Source organism: Trichogramma pretiosum, unplaced genomic scaffold (genome assembly GCF_000599845.2).
Source record: "Trichogramma pretiosum strain Unisexual culture from Peru unplaced genomic scaffold, Tpre_2.0 scaffold18, whole genome shotgun sequence".
Lineage (NCBI taxonomy): Eukaryota > Metazoa > Arthropoda > Insecta > Hymenoptera > Trichogrammatidae > Trichogramma > Trichogramma pretiosum.
The window spans coordinates 448702-463916 of NW_019641681.1; the positions used below are offsets into that span (position 1 = coordinate 448702).

The 15215-nt window shown below is 42.2% G+C and overlaps 1 protein-coding gene across 1 annotated transcript in view; it reads left to right on the forward strand.

Moving 5' to 3' along the window:
- Positions 1-15215, forward strand: part of LOC106652181 (unconventional myosin heavy chain 6) — a 51761-nt gene that overhangs the window by 11134 nt on the left and 25412 nt on the right. Inside the window, exon 2 of the mRNA XM_023461046.1 lies at positions 10928-11034. Within this exon, the coding sequence (XP_023316814.1) occupies positions 10928-11034 (107 nt within the window). The remainder of the gene's footprint in view (positions 1-10927; positions 11035-15215) is intronic.

Below are 15215 nucleotides of genomic sequence, written 5' to 3' on the forward strand. Positions count from 1 at the left end.
ATAAGTATGGGGGTATTATTTAGATATCAATGTTTTGAATTTTTCTAGAATAATAAGTAACTTTTGAGTCAAATCTAAATGATAATCTTGATGTAATAATTAACAGTAATATCGATAACAAAATAATAACGATAACGGTAGTGATAATGATTACAACAAACAACAACTTGACCAGCTATTTTTTTATTGATATCTGATAAGATCGTATTTTTCGATGTATTACTTTTATAAAAAATTATATTAATCCTAATTCATAATTGAATAAAATTTTTTCAAGTGTTCGTTTGCGTATTTCGTGTAAATCGCAACGAGAATCATATTTGATACACGTTAATTAGATATCGTTTGTCGTCGTAATCCAAGACATTACTTATTTCTCATAATAAAACGGATATTCGTCAGTTTCTTTTCCAAGATTGAAACTTTTTCACATGTCTGCGTACATAATAACTTCCCGTCTTTTGAATGAACTCGCCCGGTCGCGCGTATGTGTATACAGAGTGCAGCTCTGCACGTATGATTAGCGGCACGTGAAAACCGTCTATGTGCACGCCTGTATATGTATACGCATCGCGTGTGCAGATCTCCTCTCTTTCACGGCAAATAGCACGGTGTGTGCAAGTGACTCTTTTCGCTCGCTGTCAAGGTTGCGCGTGAAAAAAAAAGTAAGAGAAAAAAAGCTTCGACCAGTGCCTCGTATAATATAGCGCAGGTATGCAAGATGAAAAGAAATAACTGCGGTTTTTTAAAATCGTCGGAGTATAGGTGAGATTTTTCGTAAATGCAACAATCGGGTGGATTTCAGGTGATTTGAGGATGTGATTTTTTCTACTGCGTGTGAATCGCAACGAGAGAAAGAAAGAGAAGCATTTGAGCGATTTATCACGAGGTCGTTGCTGAAATAATATTCAACGATCGCGTATGCCAACGACATCGAAATTTTATTTGATAATTTCACGAGACGAACGAGACACAGACAGATAAATCATAAAGTTCGGTAGCGAGGCCTTGTCGTCGCACAATTGAAAACAAACAAAAGCTCGAACGAAGAGCCCGAGATGAGAGTATAATATTGTACGTGTGCTATGTCTGTGTATACTCATGGGCTCTTTCAATGCTAATGATATATAAACCTTGCAGATATATACGGGTAATGCGCACACACGCGAATTAACATAGAGCCAAATCAGAGCTGCATACACGCGTATTATATGTACGAATATACACTGCCGCCTTACAGCGACAAGTTTTTCAATTAGGAGCTTGTTGCACGCGAATGTGTACGATACATACAGCTGCTGCCTTTTTTCTCTCTTTCTTTTCTTTTTTCTCTTTTTTGGGTTACTTTCGCGTGCTTGTGTGCTGTTTGTGTTATGCACGATATCGGCCGATGCAGCGAATTCGATTATAAAGTTCGTGTAATACACGAGGGAACAATTAGTTCTTGATTCGTCGGTCGGTCGAGCTCCGAAATTAATTTTACTTTATTTTTTCAAGAAAAATCGGTAACTATATATCTCTCACCGTAATGTCGCAAAAGCATTAGAGATTATAATGTAGAAAAACATTGCGAAATACGCGACGGGAAGCTTTTTTTTTATCAAAACTAAAATTCCGAAACGAGTTCGATAATCGTGAAATATAGGCCATAAAGTCCTACATAAATCATGTGCTTTTTGTCAGAAAAACGTATATAAACGACGGTTAAGCGACGTATTATGAAACATTATGTCACGGCTCGTTAACCTCGTTGAAACGATAAGGAAAACGTTTGAAACGGCGCGCGCATGAAAGTTTCAAGACGCTCTGGCTTCAGCCATCATCGTTGCCGCTCCATATTGGAAACAAAGCGTGTAAATCATTCACACGTACACGCGGTCCGGACTCTCAAAGTTCAACCATCAAACCAACACAAAAAAGTACATTACAATGAGAAACACAAAGAAAAATGATTTCTAAGCTCTTTTTTCATTCGCGGGGTGATTTAAATTTCCCATTTTCGACACTGGATCGTGTGTAAAAGTTAATTAGCCGGTTGATCATCACACCCGCGCTCGGTCGGATCGTCGATGTAAGGCGACCGCATTATGATCACCTGCTAGCCGATGCTCATTATAGTCGTCCATACTAATTATAGCTCGAGAGTCTCGCGCGCACTTGAAATCGAATCAAGGATGATCGATCATTCCCGAGGCTCGAAAATGTACTACGAGTGCGTGTGATATACGCGCGGACACTTTCAAAAGCCATCCCAAATTCTCTCGATCGCAGCTGTAATGTATATAAAATACGAATGCTGCTGCGTGCATGCATGCATCGAAGCCAACGCGGGCATAACAATGATACATTGTCTCTGACAATGTGCATAAGTACGTGCACACGCGCGGACACGAAAATATTTAAACATACGCATTTATAAATATATTCTTTTGTACCCGAGAGTAGTGTATCGCGTATATACTTTAAAGTGGGTCAACTTTGCCTGTGCCTGACACAGCCGAACTATATGCTATCACGCGCGTGGGACGACAACCACATGCATACACACATACACGTAAGGAGTGTAGTTGCTCTCTTACACACGGAAGGGGTACTTTGATACAAGTCCGGAGGCTTTGTTTAAGACAGACGGTATTAGCACATAACATACACTCACGGAGAGGTTCACGCTGAGTAGAGAGTGAACGGCGTAGAGCTCGGGGCAAAAGTCACATGTATACACGTATAATACACTCGTGTGCTTCGAGTGTGTGTCTGTAGATATGTGTTCGTGTGGCTTAGCTCGAGCCACCACATACATACACAACGATGCTTATCGAAAAAGAGAATGAGTTGTTATAGCGCGTACGTGTGTTAGAGAGCTCCGCGTTGCTTTACTTTTCGTCGCGCTAATTGATCCCCGAGTCCGAGCTGCTCCGTATTTTCTCTGTACACACCTATTATAATCATTTGAAAATTCAGCTCGAAGCTATATGTGTTATGTGCATCGTCGCGACTTTCTATATGTTTACGCGCAAGTAGGCACGCGATTGATTGATTTATCTGCCGTCATTTAGCGCGACGCTCGAGTGCGCTTCAATTAATATACGACGTTTTAATAATCTCTGTACAAATATGTTTTCACGATCCGTATACAAACGTACAATACGCCGCCGAGAGAAATTATAATTCGGATCCGCGGGGGCTGTGTACTTGATACATACACACAACACAGTCATTGTAATATGACTACAGGAGAGATTCAGCTGATATAACGTGTATAAAAGTAAACAACTGCACCCTTTATTATTACGAAACGAAATTAAAGCTTGGCTCTCGATCGAAGCGAGATATCTGTCGAGAAAGAAAATGACATAGAAAGAGAGCCGAGGAGAGCTAAACGAGCTATGAAGTTGAAATTGATGTCATTTCATTAAGATATAGGTGGTAGACTATAAACGCATTGTAGGCATTCTTTTCGCTCTGCGTCCGTACATGTGCGTGTCTAGGAACTCGGCGGTCAATTAAAATGCGACTAATTTAAAATGCCACAGCAAATAACCCAGCAGCTTCGTCGTCAACGTCATCGTCCTGCTGCTACTACTGTGCGAAAGCGAAATCGACTTTTTTACGTTTTTTTTCTTCTGCTTCTTCTTTGCACTACGCGCGAAGGGGTTGTAGTGTATTTTTTTTCTGCGGCCGTCTCGCGTGGGCGAGTATGCGGAACGCCGCTTGATGCCGCCTCGAGGGAAAATAACAGTTCGGGCGGCCACCGGTCGCAATAACAAAAAATAAAGTTCCCATAGACGCGCGATTTTGCACTAACATGTGCGCTGGTAGTGCATACACACACTTACACCCTCATATAATATATCTGTATATTGTTATATGGATAAGAGAGAGAGAGAGAGGGACGAGAATTGGCTTCCTCACTTTGCAAGTCGTGCGAATATTTTTTTACTTTGTTTCGCCTCGATGATTACGGAATGATAATGTTTAGACACTTCTCGTCGTATACGTATGCAATACATTCTTTTTCCTTTTGCACACGTATATCGTCGCACATGTAGAATAAACAAGCCGATCTTCGGATGAATAATTTTTCGCGGCCACGCGGTACGTCGTGTCTTGTCAGCAGCGAGTCAGCATCGAGAGTGAAGTGTATATATACACAGAAAAAGTGGATCAGTAATGCCATAATGTACGAACGCGTATCTCTCGAGTTTCAAGTACGAAAACCGGAAAAGTGCGATTACGCGCGTTACACACAGCAGCAGCGACCGGGAGTAGGCGCAAAATTAAATCGTAATAATACGTATATGCGAGTAACGAGCAGCAGCGAGCTGTGTCTTTCTAGGTCCACACACAATATACACAGTCGCTCGTATATATGCCCCGACACTCTTGCATTCATAAACGATCCCAATGAAGGCGTACGTATACGTATGTGTATGTCTCTAGCTCTGCGCCGCTTTATAAAGCCCGCGCGCGAGAGATACATAATAACTTATAATTGAGCAAGCGGTGCACACTTCAGCAAAATCCGATAAACGAGATGCCTAGGCGATACACGTATGTGTATACCGTACGATACTATACAAGCCGTGTCTTATATGTATACGGAGTTACGAAACAGTAGTTCACTTTTTGCGCCTAACTCTCTCGCGCGCGCCTGCACTCCGTATTATTTAATGTCTAAACTGACTTTCGCGCGCGCGCGCCAGAGAAGTTGAATAAAGGAGCTTTTTATCGAAACTTGTGCCGGGGCGCGCGCGAGCTCATGAGCGATGGATACGATGTATGATTTCGCAAAAATTTTTTCGGTAGCTGCATTTCGTCGAACTCGATCGATTAATTAAATTCGACACTTTTGTATGCGCGCTGTTCAGCAACTTAGAGCGAATTAAGCAATAAATGAAATTGATTTTTGTTTGTAATAAACGTACAAAATCGTGTCGTATAAGAGCACGATCTAAGCAATCGTTGCTTCGGGGTCTCTTGCATTATATTAGCTCCGCAGAGCAGAGATTTGCCCATCCTCAAATATTTTTTTCCACCTTTTTGTCACCGATGCGACAGACGCACAAAGACACGCGCACACACGTTATAATATGCCAGACAACGACGACACACCATCATAATCAACGCACAAGGCGAGCGAATCGTAGAAAGAGAGAAAGAGCGAAGGTTGTGCACTCATATGTGTATATCGAGTGTACGACTGTGATTATCATGCGTGTGTCTGTATACACTTACTCTGCAGCTTTTTTTTGCTCAAAATGACTCTCGCGCATATATATGTGTATTATATACTCCGAAAAAGAAAAAGAAAAAGGAGAGAGAGAGAGAGAAAGAGTGACTCTCGTTCCCGCGTGTGTGCCGTATGTATGTGTTTGCATGGGAAGTATATGAGCGTCGCATATCTACGCCGGTGGTGCACAGCCGACAAGAACAAAAGCGACTCACTTTCGTTGTTTCGCTGAGTTAGCTGCTTCTTTTTTGTATTATATTATTTCACGTATACGATGCTGCTGCTGCTGCTGCTGCTCTTTTCTTTTCCTCTTCTCGTCTACGTCTATACGGCGAGAGAGTACATGTACACGATGATAATCTCTATATAAAGAGCGAATTTCATTAATCGAGATTCAAGTCGTGTAGGAGGAGTTAATAAATGACAGTAATTAAGCCTCCGCTATGTCCGTGTGTGTCTGCGCGCGTAATCTCAGCTATTACAATACGTAATATGATGTAGCATTATTTGCTCTCGACGGGCAGAGAGCGAAAGTGTATATAGGTAATAACGATCGTTAATTTTTCCTCTGCTTGCTTTGCTTGAGAGAGAGAGAGAGAGAGAGAGAGAGAGAGAGACAAGAGGAAGGGAATTGATTAGTTGTTCCGTACGATTATTATTTATCTCTACGATTTCATCGTTCGCGTGTGGTACCATAGTATCCATATAATACCTACACGCTTGCCCCATATGTCTTTTTAAAACAAAAAAAAGCTCCGACGTAGGCGAATTTCGTTGTATTATTGCAACGGGGCTCGACTAAACGATCCGCTTACTCGGACAAAACATAACGAGGAAATACTGCGCTCGCGCGTCCATACATACATACGCACACGCATGCACAGCGCTGTAACAATGCTGTGTAAAAGTTGAACGTCCGCCGCGTGCGCCAGAAAATATTTTCCAGCATTATCAACGAAATTCGATGTATGTACACATCGTTTACACGTCGAATCTGACTCGAGCTTAAAGTTAAAAGAAAAAAGCTTACGCGCTGTTAAAAAACACGCGTGCGCATATGTGAGAGATACTTTTCGTTTACGGCGTATCGAGTATAAAATACGTGCCGTGACGACTGCGTAAAGGTGCCTCCTCTTGACGCCAGTAGCAGTGCACGCGCGGCGATGATCACCGACGAGCATCGAATCGCAGTTAAGAAAAATTTATGTACGTTTCTGTCTCGCAGCTCCTCTCGCTTTGCTTTTTCGTTGTTGTCTTTTTGTTTGTTTTGTTTCTTCCTGTAACACCTGCTTGGCGCGTGCGTGTCCCGAGTTCACAAAAAGTATACGCACGCAGACGAAAAAAAAAAAAAATACTCACGCATACGTACGAAATAAAAAAAACGAAAAAAGAAACGTGACCACACGATGTCGGAATAATAATTTATTTTTTATGAAAGAGAGAGACGCGTGTAATATATACAGCGTCTCGGGGATTCATTGTTGCCGTGGCAATACGTGTATAACTGTAAAAAGCGCCCAAATGAATTACAAGTTAGTGGTCAGAGAGCACAATGGAAAGAAATTTCTAGTGTACAGGCGAGAAAAATGAAAAAAAAATGGTCCAAGTTCACAGGTGCTGTTGCTGGTGTCACGAGCGCTTAATTGAAATGTCAAATCACGACGACGACGACTATAAGCTCGGCATGTGCGGCGGCTGCGTTAGATTGTCTCTGAAAAAGGGGGGGGGGGGACACTTTTCAAACGGAAAATCCATCATAATCTCTCGCATCATGTTCGTACTGACTTCTCACTCACACAACACATACACACACGCGTTCATATATAGAACCTGTATAGTGTGTATGCGAGACCGCAAGCCCACGAATGATTTATCACGTATAAGTCGAAAAATAGGCTCTGCGCGGAGCTGTCACGATACGCGCGCGGCAGACACAGACAACAACGGAGCGCGCACACGACTGCGTGTGTGCACACGGGCTCCGAGTATGAGTGTCAGAACTCGCGTGCGCAAAGCCCTTGACCCGGCGTCGTCGTCGTCGTCGTTGTCGCGAGACCTATACTAAATAAACTTCGGCTCCCTCGTCAGTACTGTACGGACGATATTTTTAAACCGCGTCCTCCGTTCCGTATACGCAGGCTCTCGCCTTTCTTCGTTTAGGTGCCATCTGTCCCGATGCGCGTTTAGGCGATGTATTACATTTGCGCACGCACACGGCATACGCTGTGCACGCATAAATTAATAATATTATAAATGTACCATTGCCATTTCGTTTATTGTGTGCGCGTGTGGCCAGCTCCGAAATCGACTCCCAAACGAATAGGCAATATATATAATTGGCACTTTACCGCCTATAACTCACCCATCGTCTTGTATGTATATCGTGCATAACAACAGAAGTCGTGTACACTCGTTCGAGCTTCTTTAAGGGTGCGTTACGAGGAGGGGGGATATATTATCTTACTCTTCGAATTCGCCTCAATTTCTTTTTACTCCGCAAACCTTTTAAGAGTATTCGAGGTACATAATAGCTGCGTATATATTATAAGTGTACGCGGCGTATATGTGTGTGTACGTGCGTGAAAAAGGTGGCGAGGGCTTTTTTCCGGTGTGCGTATCGCGGCTTCTATTGTTTCGAGTGCCACTTTAACGCCACCAAGGTCTTATACATATAGGTACTGTATATAAAATGCGCAGGGTGGCTGCGCGCCAAGGAGGAAAGGAAGGTGATTTACATGTTCATTGTGTTTTTTTTTCTTTCTACAGTGCAGGGGGTGGTTGATGAAGCATGTAACGGGTAATGAAGTATTGTCACCTACATTACTCGCGGAGAGACAGAGGAAAATGACAATTATTTCTTTGTTACATTATACTTTATCATAGAGAAAAAAAATTTTATGAAATAATCGCTGCGCCATATAATATCCTCATCCTGTTGGCTCGATAATGTAGCGCAACAAGAAAGAGAGATAGAGAAAGAGAGAGAAAAAAGTTCGTTTCTCGAGCTGCAGCACGTGTTCGCGCTCGTGTTCGTAGCACACACAGGCATAATAATTGATCGTAGCAGGAAAAAAGGCAGGCACAGGCAGGCTAAAGCTCGTGCTGGAATAGATAAATCGGACATTTGTTGCGTATTATATCGCTCCAAGGGGGTTATATACGTATACGGCAGAGCCTAGTGCCGGGAAACGGATGCCGATGCGACCTTTGCGATAAAATAGCGCGCGCTCGCGAGAAGCGCACGAGAGATATAGATATATTACTGAAATCACGAGTCCGCCTGTACTCTAGGCGTTTGCGGGCTTACTCTATGCGATGAGCAACTTCATTTACGTACAAAAATGTTGTACGTTCGCGTAAGCTCTGTGCTCGCCATTATTTTATTTTATTGTATTTTTTGCGTGGATAGGCATTTTTTATGAAGCGATCGCGCGAGACATGTGTACATTTACAATAAAACACGCAGCATGACTGCGAGAAGCTAGCTCATCCTTACTTTTTTTTTTTAACCGCGGGCAAATTGAAAACAGAGAGCCTCGCACGCAACTAGTATCGGGTTACGCGGGCTGCTACTTGGCATTCCGGAGTCGTCAATAATCTATCATCGCACCACCACACGCGTACACAGCACACACACACACACATGTACAATACACAAAGTAAAATATTAAATGCAATCGTATACATTATATTTGCGAGTCAAGCTCCTTGTCATCGTCATGCAGATCGCGGAGCTCGCGCGCGACATTCCGATCAGTTCGTCCATACAGCTCGGTTTTACGAACGATTTCTCGGCTTACGGTTTTTTTCTTAAAGGCCCGTACAGTGAGTACTTTATCGAAAATTTTTAAAAGTGCTGCACTTTTGCCTCGTAACGCTTAAGTATCATTTTGTTGTTATACTGTCACCCCCTTGACTATGGAGAGAGACTTGTATTGAAGTTTTTTTCTATTAGCTCTATTTTTATGTCAGTAAAATTACCGTTTAATCGAAAACATCTATCAATGAATGATGATTATTGTGAGATGTCTAATTAATTAAAACTTGAAAGTATGGATTTTTTTTTTTTCAATTTTTAATGAACATAATAACAATCGAGTCCATAATTTAACATTAAAGAAATTACATGAACTAATTAATATTGAGGAAAGCAAAGTCTTCGTCCTCTCAGTTTGATCATTTTCGTCATATTTTTTGACAAAGGTACCTCATAAATGGTTGAATAGATCAATATGAAACTTTCATTGTTACACCTACATTATCAAGCTGATTATGCAGTTTTGTGTACTTTCAATACAATTGGACAAAATTAACCTAAATTTCTGTAATTTAAGGAGAATTTTATACAAAGAAAAAACTGCGAAACTTATAAACGGAATTTTTCCGGTTGCAACGAGATGGATAAAATAGAAGCTCGGATATAATTGATTAAAAATTTGATTTTTATGATCGTCTAATACAAGATTTAAAATAAAAATTTGCGTAGACTCATACGCAAAGTACCACGACAGATCGCTAGGTGGCTATATCCTATTTTCCAATAAACTCCAACACAAAGTGACAAATATCAGAACTTATATATAAGTTATACATATATATTTATCATATATATATTTCCATAAATTATATATGTATTAAAAGTTATATGCATAATACATATTTATAAGAAATACATAAATAATTCCACTCCAACATCTTTCAATCTTAATGGAAGATAACTTATATTGGCCTTAATTTTTTTGTCCACCTTCATCTTATTCGTCTTCCTTCGCCGCTCCCTCGCTGTACACAACAGCTCGCCGTAGCAACAGCTGCCCGGCACACGCATATATATCTGTGCGATGCTGTATTCAGTGCTTATATGTATGCAGGTGTCGAGCGCACCTGCGCGCGAGCACGCGGGGATAATCATCAGCTGCTCTACTCCGCATGCATATAACACAGCACACGCGTCGCGTGCGTTCGTATATATATAGGATATTGCCGTCCACTCGGTGCGCGCTCAGATTTTGCGTTTGCGAGAGAAGACGACAACCACGAATAAATGTATTCACGCGAGCTACGTGTGTGTGTATATAAGGAGATGGATCGTATTATATACCTGTTGGCAAGATTTGTGTTATGAAATATTAAGTGGCACTCGATGATGTTGACGTCTCTCTTTCTCTCCAAGAGCCGAGGACGAGTCATAACGCAACTGCTGCTTCTGGTACTGATGCTGCTGCTGCTGCTGCTGTGAATTGCGGTTTACGTGCACACGTGTGTGCGTCGATATGTGTATACATGTTTTTTTGGAGCCAAGCCATCGCATGCCTCGATTGCTCTTCAGTGAATATCGCCCTCTATTGTATCCTCGGCCTTTTGCTCATCATCTTCTCCTCCCCTGCGCAGGAAGCTTAATATTTATACAAAGTATATGACGAAGAAAAATATTTTTTTGACGTTTGGTCTGTGTACAGACCCCGCACGAGTGTATCGTCTTACTCCGAAAGTTTCGGTGTTGCTATATTTCAAGGCGCGCTCTTATGCATAGACTCGTATCATTATGAATGCGAACTAGCCCCGCGCGTGCCCGCCCGAGCACCTGCTGTCGTTGCTGCTTCTGTCTGTCTCAAAACTTAAATCTACATAAATCATCATAAATCAAGAACCTATACAATGAAGTTTTATTCATTTTTGCTCTTCTTCTGTTTGCAGGCTGCAGCCCTGAAAACGGCGTGCCGGACATGACGGTGATCAGCGACATCGACGAAATAGGGATCAATCGCAATCTGCAAGTCCGCTACAGCCGAGATGAAATATACGTATCCTTTTTGCCATAGAAATAGAAAACGAAAAGAAAATGAAAAAAAATGTGCCACCTCACGGGGGCGCGCGCGCGCTCGCTTTGCAGTGATTACTCAAGCTCGTAAGAAAAAAACAGGCATCTCTCTTTCTCTCTCCCCGTGCCGTGCTTCATGTTTGAGGAACCTACTTACCCCCTTGGCTTCGAACTTCAAAGAAAGCAAAATAAAAAAGAACTTGCACTCTCGAGCGAGAAAGTGAACTCCCGCGTGTGTTCGTTGAAACTCACCGCTCGCGGTAAGAAAAGTAAGGGCATACGCCGCTGTACCTGCCTTATATTTTGTACACCTCACCTGCTTCGACGACGACAACGACGACGCGTGCCTGTCAATTATAGAGTGCGTGTAAATACGCGTACATTTATTCGCAACGACTGGTGCGCGCGTGGCGTATAAGGTACGGCTTCGATCACGCGCGTCGATGGATCCGAAGACGAGCTAATTAATCTGTATAGAAAAACTGCGATTATCGGTCGCGCATTCAAGACGCGTTTACGTACCTGCCGATTCACTTACACATGGCTGATTTACTTTACATATTTTCTTCGGCGCGTATTAAAAGCATATCATTAATGGAACTTTATCGTCGATTACTCATAATAGTCTCTTTTACATGTATTAATATTAAAGTTGACTAGACACTGACAGTGCACGCTTCATCGTACCGTCATCGATTTACGAAGATCGCGAGTAATGGACTTTTTTTTATCAAAATTTTTTTCCCGCATAGCTCCTCGAGGTTTCTTTTTTCCAGCGTCGATTTGCAATGAACATGTACACACGGGCGAAGGGCGGTACGGCCACATCCAGCATTATTTAATCCTACTGCCTACGTCCATGTAGCACTTTGGGGCAAGAGCGGGGAGGGGTGTAAAAGTTAGGCGCGTTACCATGTCAACGAGGTAGAGCTGCCAGAACACCCCCTGCGAACGCTTACCATAGTCAGCTGGTCTCTCGCTCTCTCTAGAATTCGACGAAATACATTCCTGGGAGCATGTGCGGGGTCATTCATCTTATCGCCAACGAAATTCACACTTGTACTTAAATCCATCGACGGAAATCGCACAGACACATTCGTAATTTCGGCGCGATTCGTCGAAAAACAGCTCAGCGCCTGTTAATATAATCGAAGGGTGGACCGTATAATTAAGGACCTATCGACGCTACGCTGATCGATGGATTCGTTATTGTCCCTTTGATTAAAGGGAACAAAGAGCGCGTCGAGTGCAGAAAATTTTCTGTGATTGTGAAAAATTTCTCTCTGGCTCTTAGTCCGAATCGATTTAAGGCTCTAGTTATACGTATAGGCACATAAAAGCACCAACTCGGCTGCTTTCGAGAAAAGAGAGTATTGTAAATTCGAGCCTTTATCGCGACGTTTGCAAAATAAATGGCATACATAAATATAATAATATCCGCAGAAAAGAAGATCTTTGCGGGGGCGTTTCGTATTTCCAAACGAAGAAAACCCCTTTCGAAGTTTGCGCATTTTTATTTTGTATATCCATCAAAGAAGCTCGTTGCAGATTCGAAATATCTATAAAATAAAATTGAGAGATATGACTTTGAGTCGAGAGTTCTCTCAGTATGCGGCAACGATCTGCATGTACATATAACAGAAAAAGGCCTCGCTCTCTTGAGTCGAGCCCTGCGGCTCGCATTTCGTGTGTCTCCGCCGTATCATGCACAGAGAGAGGGGTTGTAAAAAAAGACTTTCGCTGAATAGATCGAGTAAATAATGACAGCTTCGAGCGAACGGTCTAGTCGTCATTACGTTTAACTCTCGTCGTCGTTGCCGTCGTCGTGTGCAGTTCACTTCTTTTTTTTTTTCATACGAATGATTCGATGCGCATTTAACCCTTTTTTGTCGTTGTTGCCCTGCACGCGCGTGACTCTTTTGTTCGGCTCTCTCCTTTTTTTCTCTCTTTTAAAAGATTCAGCTTAATCGTTCGTGTGAAATCACCCTGGCAGCGATTATAACGCGTCTCTTGTCATATACAGTTATTATACGAGCTCAGGGGGATCGACGTACGTATGGATCACGATCTTAATTTTCAAATATTTACTCGTGCACGGCGATCGCGTCGATTATTAAACGTTGTAGGCCCCTTAATCATTTATATATTCAACAAAAAATCCGAGGTTAAACTGCTCCCCGATAGTTTTCATCTCGCTGCCAGCTCGAAATGGATTTACACATCCCAGCAGACATTCGAGATCAAACGATATGGAGCGGTATACGTATGTATATGTACGAGGCAATTCACCCTGTGTCTTCTTATCGCGTCTCTCTCGCTCTCTTGTAAGCCAGTTCTCCGACTGCGCGCGCCGGCACTATTGCGTTCCCAGCATTGTCTACCTTCAAATACATAGCTATTAAATCGCTATATACATGGCTGCATGGTAATAGCGGCCAATTAAGCTTCTCTAAAATATGATAAACGTCGCGCGCACGAACCTGAAATTGCGCGTCTTCTTCTTTCCCTCCCTGTTTTTTTCCACCGTATGTACGTGCAGAGAGTCGAGATGCTCGCGCTAATTAAAAAAAAAAAAAGAAAAAAAAATGTCATGCAACGCGAAGCATTTTTCCGATATGATTACGTTCGAGCGCGACGCAGCAACGGTATTTATGCAACGTCTCGAACTTGTTCGTATCAAAAGAAGATAAAAGTTCGCACAGCGTACACACACACACACACACAGTGGGGATCGACGCCGGGGATGACTCTTGAGAAAAAAAAAGTTGAAAAGAAATATCGCTGATATATATACGAGGTACTTTGTTATTATTGGCTCTACGATAGGTCAATGTACCGCTAAGACCCGAGATATGGGTGTTGAAATAAGAAGGGGGTTTGGATCTGCGTGAGTGAATATAGCATTACATCTACGAGAAGATTGCACGAAGGCTGATATACATTTGTGGCGTAAGATTAAAAAAAACCCCAAGTGATACGGGCCGTTGAGAGAGACTTGCTATGGGAAATTAATTTTTTGCTCGATTTTTCAATATTCGTTCGGTTTGATGTAAAAACGACAAATTGTTGTGAATATGCTCGTCCCGTTATTTCATCACTGTACGAAGTCTTGTAACCGAATTCTCAACGTAGGCATGAAAATATTCACTGCACACGTGTGTATACGCCCGATGAAAAGAAAAAAAATGGGGTTAATGGTAAGTGACCCGAGCTATATACGCGAGGTAGATCGCTTTACAGGTGAAGTGCAACAATCTGCTGCTGCTGCTGCAGAGGGTAAAAAGGGAGCAAGCGAGAAAAGAGAGCCTATATACGTATATTTTTGGAAAAACTCCCGAAAGGTTGGCGCGGTTTTAAGTATTTTCATCCCGCAGGTATACATTCGTGCACCTTTATTAGCAAAACATGTAGGACGAGTGGATAGAGAGAGTAAGAGAGAGAAAAAAAAGGAAACATAATCTGCATATTCGAGCGTCGTTACAAAGCCCAACACATATCCCATTGATCCCTTCATACGCGCGCGAAGCTCTCGGCATAAATCCATATCAGGTACTCTGTAATATGCTCGTGTGACTCGACATGAAAATCTGTACACAGCTACGTGCATACATCTGTACAAGGCAAAGAGATGCATACACGCGGCATATACACCGCGTTCCAGCGCGGCACACAGCGACGGCTCTTGGAAATTAGCTCGATGTTTTCCACTCTAATTTTCACACTTCGATCGCGTATCTCTCTTTCTCTACCCCCGAGAACTTGTGCGTGGTACAACGACCTAAAAATGAAAAAGAAAAAAAACACCAACAAGCGTCGTTATGATGTTATATCATAGGTTGAGGCAGTTTCAAGAGCTTTTATTGAACGACAAATAAGTGAGTCGGTTGGCTAGCTGCGTAGGTATTTATCTTAGATTGGTTTGTGTCTCGCAGATGATTATTTATTTATGTATTAATTTTTTTGTATGAAAGCTCGGCGGTTTGTTCATTTCCATTTCGCAATGCCAAGCTTTAGAAAATACTTATTACACAAAGTCGTATTTACCTAGAGGATCAAAAATCATGGCTTTCGGTGCGCGCGAACATCGACCCCGATAAAACTCATTTTAATCTGGCCAGCGTTCAAAAGTCAAAAGTAACGTACAGACACACAAAATAGAAGTAG